We start from the raw sequence: 18,448 nt of genomic DNA on the forward strand, positions 1-18,448 counted from the left end.
TTCAAAACACTGCTTCATGAAGCTTCGAAGCTTTATGAATCTTTTGTTTGGAATCAGTATTAATTATCTTGCTGGCAATGAAGGCCTCACTGAGCCATCGGATTTTATCAACAATATCTTAATTTGTTTTCTGAAGACGAATGAAGGTCTGACGGGTGTGGAACGACATGAGGGTGAATAATTAATGACAGAATTTACATTTTTGGTTGAACTAACCCTTTAAGCTTTGAATATGGAAGGCGTAGGACATAGAATAAGCGTTTTGAACTGCAAGAGGCGTTACACTTTCTTCCTAAGTTGAATACGGAAAGGCCGTCTGGCGGAAGCTAGATATTTTACTTTATAACTTAAGTATGGATATTTTTCTTACACAAACGCATTGCTTCGCTAATGGTTGAACAAACAAGATTATATTGATATAATGAATGATAAAGAACAAACTATTTGATGTGGATGCAATTGAAAATGATAGTTTTTATTTACAAAACAGAGATATTTTACTTTAAAAATGTTAGTATTTAAAAAAGAAACACCAAAAAAATCAAATCCATTAAAAAACAGCAAGTCTTTTTCTTCTCTTAAAATGCAGCTCTCATCATGTTCCTGATGTCGGCTTCAGCTGAGGTTTATGTTGACTGACTGCAGTGCCTCTACAGCCCAGCTGGGGTACTGCACAGTGGACGGGAACATCCTCTTCATGAACGCCTTCACAAACTCAGGAAACCTCTGATCTATGATGCTCTGACGCACTGAACGCATGAGGGTGAGCTAATGTAGACAGGAGGAAATAATGTGACAGCAATAATAATAGATATGGTATTAAAAAAAAAAAAAAACACGTAGTACATTTGTCACCGTGGTTGGTAATTACCTGGTAAGAGATGTTATGGATGGTGATGTGATGCATGGCTGCAGTGTCACTCTTGAACAAGGCGTGAAGGTAAGCCCGACTGTGTCTGCCATTGTCGAGACAAAGAAAAAAGGATTTAGGTTTAGAAGAGAGAGATTTTGTATGGAATAAGGATCATTTATGGATCAAAATGGTCTGAAGTGGTCGGGGAAAGGGGGTGAACTATTCATCCAAGTACAGCAAACAGATGAACATCAGCATACTAATCCAATAATTTATGCTGTTAAATTCCAGACAGATGTCTGTACCTCCTGCAGGTGGGACACTGGCAGTCAGGATCAATCGGCTGAAAGTCTTTAGCATATTGTTTTTGTTTGAGCTGCAGAGATCCCCAGGGAACTAAAGCGGATCCAAATCTCTGAAACAACCAGACATTGCCTCATTAAAATTAGAGAAATACTGACAAGATCATTGTAAACATTTATCCTGGATTTATCCAAGTATTTCTGCAGAGTTCTAAAGCCTTAAAGAGGACCTGTTATGAGTCTTGATTTTGTTTTTTGGGCCATTTCCACCTGGTATTAAGATGCGTTTCGGTCAATCGGATCACAAGTGGACAACCGTCCATACCGGCGTGATGAATACGATCCTCAATTGGACACGACCACAACGCAGCCCTGAAGTATCAGCAGAGATCGAGTCAACTAGATCATCTATTGTGAAGGCCTCATCGACACGACAGCCAGTAGCACAGCTCCTCAACAAACCGTCCATACCGGCGTGATGAATACGATGCTCAACTGGATGGAACTGAAATAAATACTTTGAATGTTGCGATCCTATCGGACTTATGATAGCAAATCGTAACAAAGCACTGTTCGCCAGAGGAGAACTGGCCCCCCAACTAAGCCTGGTTTTCCCATGGTTTTTTTCTCCATTTTAACACTTGTTTGCCACCTGATGTCACCTGTTGGAGTTTTGGTTTGCCGTCGCCTTTGACTTGCTTAGTTGGGGACACTTGACATTTGACTTGACAATTGATATTCAACAGTATTCTTGACATTTATTCAACAGTGCTTTGATCTGCCTGCATTGACACTATTATTTAAGAGCTGCTGTGCAACCAAAATTATGTTCAGTACCAGTTATCAATGTAAAGCTGCTTTGACACAATCTGCATTGTAAAAAGCGCTATATAAATAAAGGTGACTTGACTTGACAACGCTAAATACAGGTATAAATGGAGTCTAAAATGTTTTGAGCTTGTCCACTTTCGACCACTTCCAGAGGTAGTCGAAAACACATTTGATTATTTTCGTAGTGTAAATGCTCATATAGTGGTCACCAAAAGACCACCTATTCTCATCTACTGACTGAATGTGTAAACATTATGGGAAATGCGCAAGCCAGACGGAATTTAAACTTTGTCGGCCGAAGACCCAAGTTTGATTGAAGATGAAAAACATACCAAGCACAATGTTCTCTCACCATTCCTGATTTCTAACACGCACTCACAACGTTCGGCAGGTCTGTCAGAGCAGAAACGAAAGCTGCTGCTCTCCGCATGTTTTTCCATCGTCTCCTTTTGCATTCATATGTAAATTGCGTGAGCTTATTTTGTCCATTAGCTCGAAAGATTTGAAAAAATCCATACATTTACCCACCTATAGACCCTTGAAGAAATCAGGACAGAAGTGGTTGAAAGTGGACAGAAGAGACGGATTAAAACACCAGGTGTATACGAGTGTGTCTCCCTTATCTACTTGTGATCCGATTGACCACATCTTAATACCAGGTGGAAACAGAGCCTTAGGATGCATTTTTATAATACGTTTTCATGCTTGAATGTTCAAAAACACATTATTTTTCACATATTTGACATTGTTGCAGCACATCTCTTCCCATTCTGTCAGTAATTTCTCTAATGTGCGACAGAGAGTCGAGTGGTTATGACGCAATCGTTAGCTTATTTTTACAAAAACTGTTTCTACGGGGCCATAATGTAACATAGAAGGTAATGGAGCACTTTATACATTGTCGTGTATCTTTGGAAATAAATAATGGACAAATGGAGTCTTTAAACGCCTCAGATGTAAAGTTATTCACTGTCAAAGTGACGCCAAAATGAATGGGAGTCAATGGGGATGCTAACGCAAGTGAAGTTCTGCTACAAGATGGCGGCACCCGGCCGACATCAACTTCCGGTCGACTTCCTTGGGCACTGTGAAGTCCCTCCTTCTGAAAAGTGGAATGTGCTCTGATTCGTCAGCTGGACCAGTGTGTTGTGATTGGCCAACGGCTTTGAAATTGTTTCGGAAATGTAACAGCCCTACCGTAACAGCAAGTTTCAACACACTACTAACTCAACTCAACCAGGCCTCGGCCTTTTTATTTTGCATATGCCTTCCTTGGGCGGGATTTATTTTTTTAAAATGAGGAATATTGTGAGGTGTTCGTTCCCAGAAGAAAACTCTAGACTACAATCAAGGCATTTCGGGGAGTTCAGAAACACTGTTACTAATATAGAGAATAACACTTTCTGAAGTGACATTGTGCTTTGTAATGTCACAGACCTTTGTCATGCTCAAACAGCAACATTAAACACTAAAGAAAGCTGAAAATGTAAAAAAGCACAAGAGGACCCCTTTAAAACTCTTCTAGGTTTATCCTGACTGACCAAAGCATTGCAGAATCTCTAATAAAATGTTTCTGAGGACTGCATTTTTATAAACATTGTAGAATAGGAAGATTATATAATAATGAAAGTAGGAGTCGATGATATAGCTAAAAAAAAATATCTGGGTATATCTTAATATTTATGATATGAAAGCTCTCTCTTACAAAAGCAAACCAAGGCAGAGAGAGAGAGTTAGGGGTGACAGCAAAGACAATTACATGGCTACAAAAGATTTCCATTTCAAATAAATGCTGTTCTTTTGAACATATTAAAGTGATTTCTGAAGGATCAACAGAAGGGGAGGTCAACAGAAGTCCAACACTTACTGCTGTTCGCGTTGGGAAAACACAGTCAAACATGTCACAGCCCAAGGCCACACAGACCACCAGGTCTAGCGCATAGCTAAAACACACAGCAAAAGAGACAATCAACAACCAATTCTCACAAATAATGAAAAGTGTAACAACAGTAAACGAAAACACAAGCACAATGTCTTACCCGACTCCCATGAGGTAGCGGGGCTTTTCTCTGGGGAGGTGGTCTGTGCTGAGAGTCACCATCTTCCAGAAGTCATCCTTTTCCTCTCCTCCACTCAACCCACCAATGGCGAAGCCCGGCACATCACGCTTCGTCATTTCTGAGAGAAGAAACGAAAAGGAAAAACTCTAGCAAGGTGGGGTGTAAATATGTTTAAATGCTTCAGGTTGTATTTGTCGAATGTTAGCGGACCATGTTCATAGTGTGATGAACGACATCTGTGGTTACTCTGCAGGGACATGACTCTGAAACCAGCTGTGACTCCAGCTGGTGAAGTGTCATTCAAAAAATAGTTCAGAAAATTAAAGGGTGTTCTGAGAAATATGTCTTTTTTTTTTTTTTTTGGTTTGATATTTTGTCTCTTATGCAATGACATTCAGACATTTAGAAGTGTCCAAAACCTTTTCAGGGTCACTGCTGTTCAAAAGTTTCAGGGTTGGTACGATTTTTTAAATGAGTCCCTTCTGCTCACCAAGGCAACAGTTCTTTGATCAAAAATACAGTGAAAACAGTAATATTTTGAAATCTTACTCAAATTTAAAGTCTCCCTGTAGTCAATAATTTTATCCCTTAAAACTCATCTTTGATCTCCAAAATGACATATTAAAAATGACATATTAAAAAAGAATCTTCATGCCTCATGCCTTAAAGGATTAGTTCACTTTCAAATGAAAATTAGCCCAAGCTTTACTCACCCTCAAGCCATCCTAGGTGTATAGGACTTTCTTCTTTCTGATGAACACAATCAGAGTTATATTAATAAATATCCTGAAGTGTAATTGACGTCGTGTCAGTTAAGCTTTTTTCGTAATTTGAAAAAAGCTTAACTGGCGAAACTTAGATATTTTACTTTATAACTTGTTAAACACGGATATTTTTCTTAGACAAACGCATCATTTCGCTTCAGAAGGCCTTTATTAACCCCCCAGAGCCGTGTGGAGTATGTTTATGATGGATGGATGGATGCACTACTCGTTGGTCTTGTTCACTACCATTATAAAGCTCGGATGCATCAGGATATTTATTAATATAACTCCGATTGTGTTCATTAGAAAGAAGAAAGTCATATACATCTAGGATGGGTTGAAGGTGAGTAAATTTTGGGCTAATTTTCATTTTAAAGTGAACTAAAATAGCTTGAATGTAACTCTACACCCTTGCTTCATTTATTATACACGGAGCTATGAATATGCTAATTAGCATCCACTCACTCGCACCAGCTCAGAGATCAACTCGCTCAAGTTACTGATGTAAACGCTGCACATTGGTATCAATTTTTACAATGTCGGACACATAACGGTAATTAATCTGATTAGCGTTTTGCTTGACTGCGTTAACAAACAGCAAATAATATGTTGCTAATGTTACACAAAGCGCGTTTACATTCTTCATCTCAGAGTCAGACAGCTGCCTTCTGAAATTTCATAATTTCAAACAGTCTTTTTTTGCAAATACTCAGCAATGGTGTTGACTTATGAATTTGCACATAGTTTGTCTTCAAGCATATTAAAAACACCATATAGACATATAAACAACATTAAAAACTTGATTTTCACCACAGGGGGACTTAAAATAACATTTTTCCATGTTAATATCTTTTAAAATGTAATTTATTCCTGCGATCAAAGCTGAATTTTTATCATCATTACTCCAGTCTTTAGCGTCACACTATTTGTATGCAAATTTTGCGATATTGCATTAAAAAACATTGGACGTAAATGGCAAGATGTGCATAAATGCATAAACATAAAAATGCGCCTAACTCATCTCAAATGTAGGTTTGGTCATTCTGAAATGCCTAAGCCAAAGATATCACAACAGCATTTATTTCAGTTTCAGCTGCGCATTTATGATGTACTAAAAAAAGAGCCCTGATTGCATCAACTGGAAACAGTGCTTTATTCGCAAATGTTTCGTGTGATATTCCAATTTTGCGCTCAGTTTAAATTCGCAACTTTGAATGGAAACATAGATAATCGTTAATATTTTTGTAGAAACTTTTTTTTTTCATGATTCTTTGATGAATAGAAAATTCAAAAGTACAGCATTTTTTTGAAATAGAAATATTTTGTAATATTATAAATGACTTTACTGTCACTTTTGATCACATTAATGTGTTCTTGCTGAGTAAAAGTGTTTATTTGTTTAAACCTTTTCCTACTGACCCCAAACTTTTGTATGTAAATGGCATTTTAATATGGTTTTTACGCTGTGCTGTTGCACTAATGCCGCTGTTGCAGTCCTGCAGCGCTCACCATCTAAACAGGCCTTGCGCAGTTTGGCATCGAGCCCGCCTTGAATAATGGCGAACAGGTTCTGTCGGTCTGGATTCTTATTTGCCTTGATACAGCGGTCCAGCCAGCGCACAGAGCGGTGCATGGCCTCCTCCACCCGCGGGCCTTTCACCGTACTGCTGACCACGTCATCCAGCTGCATCATGATGTCTGAACCTGCACACAAAGATTTCAACAAGCATTTGGTTGAAAGACGACGATCTGCAACAGGACTTAATATTTTGAATTTGTTTTTAGATTTATATTCTCTATTTTCAAATTAAATTAAAATGGGCAATATGTTGGCTTGGCAATAGCTGAAATATAAAAGCTCTTTTTTTTAATTTTTTTTATTTCACAATGAAAATTCTTTCATCACTTACTCACTCTCATGTCGTTCCAATCCTGTAAGAGTTTTGTTTATATTCGTAACACAAATTAAGATCTTTTTAAATGAAATCTGAGAGCTTTCTGTCCCTCCATTGAAAGTCTGTTCACCCAAAACTGTGACGCTTCAAAACGTTCATAAAGAGATCATAAAATAAATCCACAAGTCTTCTGAAGAGACATGATCACTTTATATGATGAAAAGATTTAATTTAAGCTTTTATTCACATATAAACACTGATCAGCAGACATACATTGATCAGATATGGTAAACGGACCAAACATGGTCAACCATAACAAACGGAGGGTGAGTAAATGATGGCAGAATTTTCATTTTTGGGTGATCTAACTCTATAATGTTAACTTTATTATTATATAAGCTTTTTTTAATGGTTTTAGTATTAAGCATAATAACCCCATGACTCGTACCGAGGCTGTTCTGTATTGCGATGGATTGCTCAGGGGTGAGCAGGATTTCTTTTCCGTCATAAGGGGAACGAAACGTGACGCCCTCTTCCGTCACCTCAGACAGCTCCACTAGCGACACCATCTGGAACCCGCCACTGTCCTATTAAAAGAAATTTGAGGGTGAAACACAAAAAACACACTTTCATTTGCTCATAATATATATTGCATATAAAAAGCATGTTTCTCAAAGACTCTGAAAATGGTTCGTTCAAAGATTCAGTCTCTGTAAACCCCCGAGATTGGTCTGCTCTGCTCTGATTGGTCTAGTCCAATCAAAATCTAGTCTGTTCTGATTGGTCGACCGCTTACAGTGCGTGTTGGAAACGAAATGCACTGAATGTCTGAATTTCTGCTTCCTCAGCACTTGATCCATATGTGGATTTGCTTTCGCAAAGCAGAAAACAGCATCAGAACCAAACTCTTCCAGACCTCAGCTACAACTACAGTGTTTGAGGGTCAAAGTAGACGTTTGTGGGCAGCTAATGAAGACCACAGGCTAACATTATTCAAACGTGTTGCAAACTTACGTAGGTTTGAGCAGAAACTAAGACTAATTACTGAAGACTCATTTCAGGCAGTTCAGAATCAGTTCTTTCTTTTAGGAGAAGACAACATTATTTGCCATGATTTTAAAAACTTTGCAGACCTTTTACAATCACAAACAGCTTTATTACACACAAATTGAAAGGTAATATATGAAAAAAAGCATAATATGGGCACTTAAAACCAAGCACATAAACACATAAAATGTTGTGCTTATTGAAGAACAAGCAGTTCTTGCAATTTATGGAATCAGAAAATATATCATTTAATATATCAATACTCCCAGTTTCTGTTAATTAAAAAAAAAAGTCTGAAAACAAGCAGCTTTATCATAATTTAATTGGAAATATGGGAACCATAGCAGCCTATATGGAAGCAGCGGGGCCTTATCATATTGTGTTGGACACAATATTGTATGTATAATGTGCCAATATTTCTAAGAGATTTTTTTTAATATGATTTATTAGTATGTAAATATTTCCAATAAGACATTGAAATTGACAGACTTATGTTTCATGCTGGCTTGAAAGTATTTTATACACCACATATGTAGCCTATGAAATATTTTCGGAGCAGGGCAAAACTATAATTTATATTCACTATAAAAACTTGTTGGACAAATTGCTTTTGTTCCATTATTGTAAGTCACTTTGGATAAAAGCATCTGCTAAACATATAAATTTAAATGCAAAAACAGGGTAGTTCACCTAAAAATCAAAATTCTGTCATTAATTACTCACCCTCATGCCGTTCCACACCCGTAAGACCTTCATTCATCTTCAGAACACAAAGTAAGATATTTTTGATGAAATCTGATGGCTCAGTGAGGTCTGCATTCAAAGCAATGTATATATGTATGCATGTATATTATATATATATATATATATATAGCCAGCAATGACATTTCCTCTATCAAGATCCATTAATGTACTAAAAACATATTTAAATCAGTTCATGTGAGATCAGTAGTTCAATATTAATATTATAAAGCGACAAGAATATTTTTGTTTACCAAAAAAAATAAAAATAACGACTTTTCATCATATAGTGATGGGCGATTTCAAAACACTGCTTCGGAGATTTATGAATCGAATCAGTGAATTGGAGCGCCAAAGTCACGTGATTTCAGCAGTTTAGCCGTTTGATAGGAGATCCGAGTCACTGATTAGATTCGTAAAGCTCCGAAGCAGTGTTTTGAAATCGCCCATCTAGTGTTGCATGATATACCGGTACTAGAAAGGTATCGCGATACCCTGCTTTCAAAAACGGTACGGTTCTTCATTTTATTAGTACCGGTACTTTGAGTGCCAGCTGTATTTCCTAATGTGCAACAGCAGGGGGCAGTGTGCGTGCAGCTCGCTGCTTCTAAAGGCACATTGAGTGCGTGTTTATTCCTCTCAACTGCGCAATGGCTTTTATGGTGACGAAACAAGAAGTATGGTTGCAAATACAGGTGCTCTTGCAGACCGTCCACAAATTGTTGTTATAAAATAGCGCAAGCGAAGGGAGTCAAAAGCATCTTGCCGTCAAATATCCCGATTTGTACAAAGAATTTAAAGAGCGACAGGTTAGTGTGATACCAGCATTATGTTGATGCTCTCAAACATTAAATGAGTGTTTTTTATTTATTTTACTCGTGCAAGCAGACCTCCGCAATGAGGTGTATTATTGAGTCTAAGTTTAATAAGTGATATCTGGTTGCAAAATTAAAATTAATTTAAAAATACATAAATATGTGAAGGGTATATACATTTATTTTAAACCAATTTATGCTTTAATAACATTGCTCTAAGTATTTACAGTAATCAAATTTTTACAATAATCTTACTGTCAAAAACACCTACATGTATTTAAAAAAAAACATCAAAAAAGCATAACAGCAAATAATTTACAATTTTATTGAATGAAAATAATAGATTTAATATAATTTTTAATGTTTAACTCTAACTTCACAGCAATGAAGCTCAAATCCAGAATTATCAGCCTGAACACTGGTGAAGAAAGAAGTTCTGTCATATGCTATTTATTTACTTTTCCTGCTGTTTTAGGTTTTTGCCATAGTATCGTTTAAGTATCAGTATCGTGATATTTAAGTTAGGTATCGTATCGAAGTCAAAATTTTGGTATCATGACAACACTACGTCCATCACTAAATAAGTTGTTTTGTTTTTTTTTGGCACACCAAAAATATTCTCGTCGCTTTATAATATTAATATTGAACCACTGTACTCCCATGAACTGATTTAAATAAGTTTTTAGTACCTTTAAGGATCTTGAGAGAGGAAATGTCATTGCTCCCTATGAAGGACTCACTGAGCCATCGGATTTCAACAAAAATATCTTAATTTGTGTTCTGAAGATGAACAAAGGTCTTATGGGTGTGTAACGACGTGAGGGTGAGTAATTAATGACATTATTTTAATTTTGGGGTGAACGAACCCTTTAAGACTTTGCTGTCTGCATTAGAGAGAATATAAAACAAACTTTTGTTTTACTTGCGTTTTGCAATTACTCTTACTAGTTTTACTACTAATTTGCCTTACTACTACTCTTACTAGTTCTTCTGGTGTTTCAGAATAATTTGAGGATAAAAATAATTACCGTTAAAAGATTTCTATTCCACTTCATAAATCCGTGCAATCCATTGGCTTTCTCTATTAACTCAGGACCCTGTTTGGACACATACAATAACAGTCTTAAACATAGTGCTTCTGATGATACAATCAGACAATCTGAAGTATTTCCTCTCACATACCGGTCTCATGCCCAGATGATACGTGTTACCCAGGCATATCTGGCAGTCCAGATCCTCCAGCTGGTCTACAGTGATGCCTTTAAGGGTCCCCTGAGTGCCCACGGGCATGAACACCGGGGTGTTTACAGCGCAGTGGGGCAGAGTAAGAGTGCATGCCCTCGCCTTGCTCACGGGACACTCCGCCACGATACGAAGAGCGAGAGGAGCAGCAGAGGATACAGCCTTTACTGATGCCATACTGTCTTTACACTCATGTGTGCTGATGTGTAAGGGCGCAGCCATTTTGATTTGCGATTCATAAAAAAGATCCGACTCAAAATAGTGATCCGACTCAAAACGAACGACTCGCACGCGAATCAAATCAACTAACTGTCTTTTTCATAAATGTACGATGCATTCATATTATAGATTTTAAATAATTCGTTTGTTTTATGGGCTGAATTGTGGCTCGAACAAACTGAACAGGGAATCACCATATCACATTGTTAATACAACATAAATAAAACAGGTTGTTAATAAAACAGTATATGCGTTATAAACGGCAAATGTGCCTACATGACTTACGTTAGTCACGCCAGCGGTCACGTAATGACGTTAAATAATTAATGAATGATTGATTTGAAGGAACCGATTCGCGGAAATGAGTCGGACTTCCCGTCACAATAAATGACTCAGAAAAGTCAGTTTAACTGAAACCAGATCAGAATCCTAAAATAAGCATTTATTTGCATTATTGTGTGAATTCAGCTTAAATTTATGATCACTTTTTTTTCTACTAGTGGATATATAATAAACTGGAGACTCCGAACAATGTATTAATGATAATTCTCAATAATTTTGATACAAATTATTAAAACGGTAATATGGTTAATTTATTCACGGCAATCTTACAGTAATTGTATATGTATCATTTAATAAAATTATAATTATTGTTTCAATGTGCAACGTTGACTTTTCCTAGTATTTTTACTGAAACTAAATTGACATTTGAGCCGTCCAATAGCACTCCTCCGCCGTTTGAGTTAGAAACGAAGATCGAGCCAATCAAAACACAGTACACACCAGGAAGCGCTCTTTCGCACCAATCGGATAGCACGACATCGGTTGACAGGAGGCGGGACTTGCGTCACCGGTGGAGGTCGGATGTCGCCTGACCGGATGATAGCGAGAAGTTTTGTTTTGTGAGTTTACGAATGATTGATCCTCAGATCACAAGAAGGATCTTAACGAATGCGTCCTAATACGCGCCATCTACCTGTCAGCGAGTGATTTATGAGTTATTTGTCTTTGACAGCCCGATCTGGAAGCGTTTGAAGGCTGGAAACTGAACACTTGAAAGTAACCCGAGCGCCGTGCTGCCGCGAGCCCGTTCCTGCGCGCTGAGAGACGGTCAGAAACCATGGGCAACCGGGGGATGGAGGATTTGATCCCCCTGATCAATAAACTCCAAGATGCTTTCAGTTCCATTGGCCAAAGTTGTAACTTGGATCTGCCGCAGATAGCCGTGGTCGGAGGACAGAGCGCCGGAAAAAGCTCCGTGCTGGAAAATTTCGTCGGCAGGTTGGTTACTATTGTTACCCGTTTCTGTTTTGGGTTGACTTCGATCGCATGCTAAAGCTTAGCTCGCTACATGTATCATTATCTAACTTAATAAGAAGACACACGTCTTATTTGTTACTTTCCAGTTGCGTTTTTATACTCGATGCACTTGGATAGGGTGTCATTCACAAATGTGAGTTACGCAGTTGACGTAAGCCGACTCTCGCCTTCATTCATTGCAATGAAATGGGCGTAAGTGGGAGCTGAGCGCAAAATGGGGAAGTCGGCGGCACAGTGCACTGCACACACAAACAAACACAGATGAAGTTATAGCCCTAGTGTCCTTGAGAGTTCAATTATGCATAAAAACGGAAATCAAAACCGCTAGGATATCCATTGCTGTGTCTTAAGCCGTTAAAGTCATTTCCTCGTTCGGAGTGTTAATGTGTTTACACGTATCCTACGACACTGACACTTGTCTGGACATTGACGTCATGCTTTTGTGTATATGCCCTTATAAAAACCCTTAACATGGTCGAGTAATTCTTTCAGGTTTTATATTTTAAAATATAATGTGGTACTAAATGATTACTACTGTATATTGTGTATCGCGATATTTGTTTAATACTCCGAGAATAGAGTGGTGTCATGTCCAAAAAAGAAGTAATGTTACCACTTAACGTTTTGTTTTGTTAGTGTACCGATTTTATTTTCATTGTGAAATTATTTTTTTATGAGAAACAAGCACACTTCACTCAAGTTGTCATTACTATAAAACATCAGAATGTATACTTTTTAAGTTTTTTTTTAAATTAGATTTATTATTGCAATACACTTCTCTGTATTTCTATTTAAATTGCAATTTAAATAAGATATAAATGTCATTTCCACATTGCAGTCATGAGAATTATGAAAATAAGAAGAACATAATTTGTTAAAAAAAAAAAGGGCAGTGGTCCTTAAAGGGTTAGTTCACCCAAAAATGAAAATTCTGTCATTTATTACTCACCCTCATGTCGTTCCACACCCGTAAGACCTTTGTTCATCTTCGGAACACAAATTAAGATATTTTGATGAAATCCGATGGCTCCATGAGGCCTCCATCACCAGCAATGCCATCGAAAATCTCAAGATCCATAAAGGTATTAAAAACATATTTAAATCACTTCATGTGAGTACAGTAGTTCTACCTCAAGAATACTTTTTGTGTTGACTTTTGTGTTGAATGCTGATTTTTCAAAAATATAGTGTTAGGCCGATCTCAAAACACTGCTTCGGAGCTTTACGAATCGGATCAGTTATTCGGAGCGCCAAAGTCAGGTGATTTCAGCAGTTTAGCCGTTTGATAGAAGATCCGAGTTACTGATTCGACACAAAAGATTCATGAAGCTCCGAAGCAGTGTTTTGAAATCTGCCCATCACTATATCGTTGAAAAGTCAGCATTTTGTTTTTTTTGGCGCACAAAAAGTATTCTCGTTGCTTTAAAATATTAAGATATAAGAACTCAAATGAACTGATTTAAATACGTTTTTAGTACCTTTATGGATCTTGAGAGAGGAAATGTCAATGCTTTGAATGGAGGCCTCACTGAGACAACGGATTTCATCAAAAAATATCTTAATTTGTGTTCTGAATATGAATGAAGGTCTTACGGGTGTGGAACGACATGAGGGTGAGTAATTAATGACAACATTTTCATTTTTGGGTGAACTAACCCTTTAAATTGGCTAAGTATTTAATTATTTTGCAATTACTTTGAATGAAATATCAATATTAGTTCCACATTACAGCCATGAAAATGAGTTTTTTGGTGAGGTTTTAGTCTTTATCATTACCGTAATTCATCATTGTAATGTTTACTTTTAAAGTAATTTTACTTTTATAAATTAGATACTCATTATCGTAATACTCCATTTATTTATTATTATTATTATTTTGTATCAGAACAGTGTAATAATGTATAAATAATTTGAAATTTAAATAAAATATCAGCATTGTTTTCACTCTATAGTAATGAGAAGGAAGTTTTTATCAATTGAAAAAGTGTCACAATTCATTAAAAATTGAAATGGTTCTAAAAATAGCTCATACTTGAATGCTTCACTCATACTAGCTACATTACTAGTGCTGCATACTATGACAATTTAGGAAAGGGAATATAGATTATTTAAAGTATCCAGGTACTGTAACATCTTTGCATTATGTATACAGGAGAGAGTGATTTTCCCCCGTCTTGTTCCACCTGACCTTGAGTTGTGTGTAACGCAGGTTGGTGGTGTAACCGCCTGTTTTGCAGTATTCATAGGTCAATGCCACACCGGTGTCAGACAGCAGGCTTCAGCACTGATAGGCCTCTAAATAATAATAATAATAATAATAATAAAACCCTACTAAATCAATCCTGTTCACTCTCATCTGGGAGAGGAAGGCATATAGAAGATGTTTGTTACTGTCAATATTCTTTTTGCATTATGAGCTGCAGCTTCCTGCATTCATTTCCTCCCACAATCTTCTTAATGCGACTGCTCTGTCTCCGGTCCAATTTGAATGAATTTTGTCTTGATGATTTTTAGCAGAGGACAGAGTATGAATCAGACTAATTGGCTGAAATTTAGTTTCCATTTCCCATACATGCGTTCATCTATTGAGAGCTTGTGAATGCACACATCCATTTTCTTTATCATTGGAACTGATTAGTCGTGAAAGACCAAGATATTTGGCCAGAATATTTATCAGTTTTGAGATTATTAGCATAGAAGGAAACTGCAGTGCAAGTAAAAATGCATTTACCTTGGATTTTATTATCAGTTTGGCCAGGACAAACCGTTACAGGGTCAACAATCAGTTTTGAAACTGACAGGAGAAATTAGGCATAAACCATTAGGTAAAGCTATATTTGTTATAGGGCAATTCCACGCAAAGGTCATCTTTACCATGAAAAAAAAAAGTTTTAACCAAAAGAACAAAACCCTTTTTAAATTGTCCATTTAGGTCTGTAATATACTGTATTAATGTGCTCTAACAGAAATTTTAAGAAAATTGCCTTGTTTATCCACAATATATGTGGTAAGCAACAATGCTTAAATTAAATTTTCAACCAACCATATTTCATGCTTTCAAAAAAGGGATCAAAGACCCCATTTTTTAAACTTTATTTTAGCAGTAAGCATTGTGTAGAAAGATGGAGGCATGCCTGAGAAATAAATACACTCATTTAGTCATAACAGCACTGCCTGATGAATTTATAAGAGCTAGAATAAAGAGGTCAGGACGCTTCAGAACTCTGTCACGTCCGTAACGTTTTAAAGATTAAGTTTATGTCATATAACAATTATAAATGCAAATAACTTGAAACTTTATATGCAAAGCTAAATTATGTTTATGCTTATTAGGATCAACAATTCATTTCACTACGTTGCTCTGAACAACCATAATAAGCGTTACGGACGTGACCGTTACGGACGCTTCATATTAAATCCTATGAGTTTGCTTCTTTATATTGCTATCATCTGTTTCAGGCTTACCATATCAGAACATATCCAATAATCGCAATACTCTTTGTGCTTTGTTAGTTTTAATATGAAAAAGGTTTAACTTTCAAATTCAGTCGATTTTATAACAAAATTTAAACAATAGATGTCGCTCTTTAATAGCCTACGGCGCGTGACAGATTAGCTACTGCAGCGCCTGTAAGCGGCGGATCAGGTGCACATGAACCGATCTTCTCTTCCTCTTGCCAGAGAACGAAATATGAACATCAAAAGGTAGGCCTATATGATACAGTACAACTTATAGAAGAGCATTGTGTCTCATAGGACACTTCCCTCGAGAATTGGGATGTCGCGTTACCGGTTGGTTAAAAATGAATAGCCTAGCCTATATTGATCACAATCCGCGCGATCAAGCTGACAAAATGAAAATAATAAGATTGCAATAATTTTGACTTGAAATAAAGTTTGATCATTTTGACTCAAGACTCCGCTTTAAACTCTGAAAACTAGACGAAAAACCGTGTGGTCATTTAGACACAAAACATAAAACTGACATGATTGCGATTGGCAATAGTGTCAATCGGTTCACCTGACTGTGGGGAAAACATGCGATTTTAAACTGCTTTATGATAAACATAAATATTTGTCAATGTATTTTAGCAAGCAGTTCTGTAAGAAGGAAAATCATGGTCTCTAAATTGATTCTTGAACAACGCACATGCTGGTCAACATGAGAAATAGGTCTAATCCATAACCTTTTGCACTACAGAGTATAACGTTACATTTGTATAAAGTTTAGTAAAAACTTGATAAATTGTGGAGTCTTACCATACTGGTATCCCAGATTTCAGTATTTGGTGGTTTAAATGCTTGCTTGAGGTCTCTGTGAAAGTTTTAAAGCAGTTTTAAACCAAGTCTTTTGTGCCGCTTTCAGACCGGTCACATCCGTAACGGAAAACTGTCACATCCGTAACATTGTTTTTTCCTCATTAATGCGAACATGAAAAATTAAATAAAATTATTATTTTATGCTCTGTGGAGAGCCAACCCTTCTTCATTCAGTGGGCAGTATTACTTTTGGTTTGCTCAATGTAATTCACAGAATTCTTAAAAAATATGTTGTCACCCAAATCTTAGTGACTTTTTTTGTCACGTCCGTAACGCTGTATATTTCCCTCATCTAAAATATAAAACAGTTGAATAGACTGACATTTTTCTAATGTCTGGACTCCTTTAGTAAGGGATTATGAATATATAAATAGACGGTTCAATATGTTACTATTAAATGCATTCTTTGAGCGTTTATATTTCAAGTTTTGACTCCAAATGTCACGTCCATAACGCTGGAATTGCCCTATATTGAGTGTATTAAATATTGTTATTTTATTGTGCATTTGTAGCTAATATTTTTGTGGTCATTTGTTCGCTTTCCTATGGCATTGCAGGGTGGTGTGTTTAAACCCACAAACTTTGTTGTGGCTGGAAATGTATGAAATTACACTTGTAATTTAGAATTATTTATGAAGTATGACAATAAATTGAACTTGAAACACTTTACATTAACAATGGACTAGAGCTGCACGATTAATCGTTAAAAGACTGCGATCTCGTTTCAAACACCTACGTGACCTTATTTGTAAATGACAACGATTTGCCTGTCTATTAAACCTTTGACAAAATCATACTGGTGTTGTGCCAAATTATTACCCCCCAAGTATTGGTAGGTTTAGGATTGGGGGGGGGGGGGGGTGGGGGGGGTTAGGATTAGGCAATCGGTTAGCAACTTCAACGAGGAGGGTAATAATTTGCCTGGGAGTCGAAATTCAGTGCAAACCGGGAGTATATTCAGAACAGGTCCGCTCTACCGCTGAGCCAGGTATGAATTCAAGAGATTTGTTCAAAAACGCTGATTCATCAAGTAATGAAACAAGTGAAGTCCTTATGAGTGAGTCATTGAATCATGCATTCAAGAGATTTGTTCAAAAACACTGATTCATTCAATAAAGTGAAGGATTTTTTGAGAGAATCTTTGAGTCATTGAATCATTCATTCAAACCATTTTTTTTAAATGTATTCTAATTAATTAAACATTTAATTAAATTAAATAGACTGCAGTAATCAATATTTTGTCAGAACCTCTAGTAATTTACATGTATATTTTATTTAGTTGTCAGTTTAGAATCATGGGAGAATCATGATCTCTTATTTGAAACAACAACAAAAAAAACATGATTCTCAATTTATCCTCTAATGGACCCTTTTCACAGACTCTGATAATGCATTTCCACAGTTATTAACATCACAAGTCTAAGTCAATATTTTAATATTTAATTAAAAAAGTACATTTATAACAATACACTTTGTGTTTTATTACCTTGGTATTAAATTACAGAAAACTAGTTAACACTGTTCTATTGTGTGAGTGTGATCTTTCTCTCTAGTTGTTTTCTTTCTCTCTCTCTCTCTCTCTCTCTCTCTCTCTTGGAAAGTCATAGAAATGCTTTTGGAGCAAATGAAAATGCAAACATTATATTTGTAATGGTTTCTGTTCACACTATAGAAGTTTACCCAATGACAACTTCCGCTTCTGAGAACTCTGAACATGTGAAAATGATATAATGGATAGTATAAAACAACACCACCAAAAACCTTTGAACTGTTTAAGCCAACATGACGTATTAGCCTATCGTTGCCTAGTTTCTTTCCCTATCTAAGATGTGTATGGCATTTGTGTATTGAGTCATCTTACTTCATTACCATCACAAATCTCTGACGGTAATGTGACTGTTACGTAACAGTTTCTTCTGTTTTATCACAACTAAGGGCCTGATTGCATAGATGAATCATTGTTTGATATACACGCATGTCACACCCACAAGCCTATGAAGAATACATGTCCTGAAAGACACTTTCTATTCACATCCACT

The 18,448-nt window shown here is 36.6% G+C and overlaps 2 protein-coding genes across 13 annotated transcripts in view; one reads left to right on the plus strand and one right to left on the minus strand.

Moving 5' to 3' along the window:
* Positions 1-331: 331 nt before the first annotated feature.
* qtrt1 (queuine tRNA-ribosyltransferase 1) lies at positions 332-11,064 on the minus strand. Its single transcript, XM_067381423.1, has 9 exons — positions 10,491-11,064; positions 10,337-10,405; positions 7,154-7,292; positions 6,320-6,514; positions 4,026-4,164; positions 3,854-3,929; positions 1,159-1,268; positions 872-956; positions 332-768 (listed from the first exon to the last, which is right to left on the minus strand). The coding sequence occupies exons 1-9, from the start codon at positions 10,770-10,772 to the stop codon at positions 616-618; spliced, it is 1,248 nt and encodes a 415-aa protein (XP_067237524.1). The 5' UTR covers positions 10,773-11,064; the 3' UTR covers positions 332-615.
* Positions 11,065-11,616: 552 nt separating this feature from the next.
* The window catches only part of dnm2a (dynamin 2a), a 55,382-nt gene continuing 48,550 nt past the window's right edge, over positions 11,617-18,448 (plus strand). For 11 of the 12 annotated variants that reach the window (XM_067381411.1, XM_067381409.1, XM_067381420.1 and 8 more), the window contains exon 1: positions 11,617-12,050. In XM_067381411.1, the coding sequence (XP_067237512.1) occupies positions 11,890-12,050 (161 nt within the window). In that variant the 5' untranslated portion in view covers positions 11,617-11,889. The remainder of the gene's footprint in view (positions 12,051-18,448) is intronic. The other variant, XM_067381418.1, reaches the window with a different exon arrangement.

This window comes from Chanodichthys erythropterus, chromosome 3, assembly GCF_024489055.1.
Source record: "Chanodichthys erythropterus isolate Z2021 chromosome 3, ASM2448905v1, whole genome shotgun sequence".
NCBI classification, from domain to species: Eukaryota; Metazoa; Chordata; class Actinopteri; order Cypriniformes; family Xenocyprididae; genus Chanodichthys; species Chanodichthys erythropterus.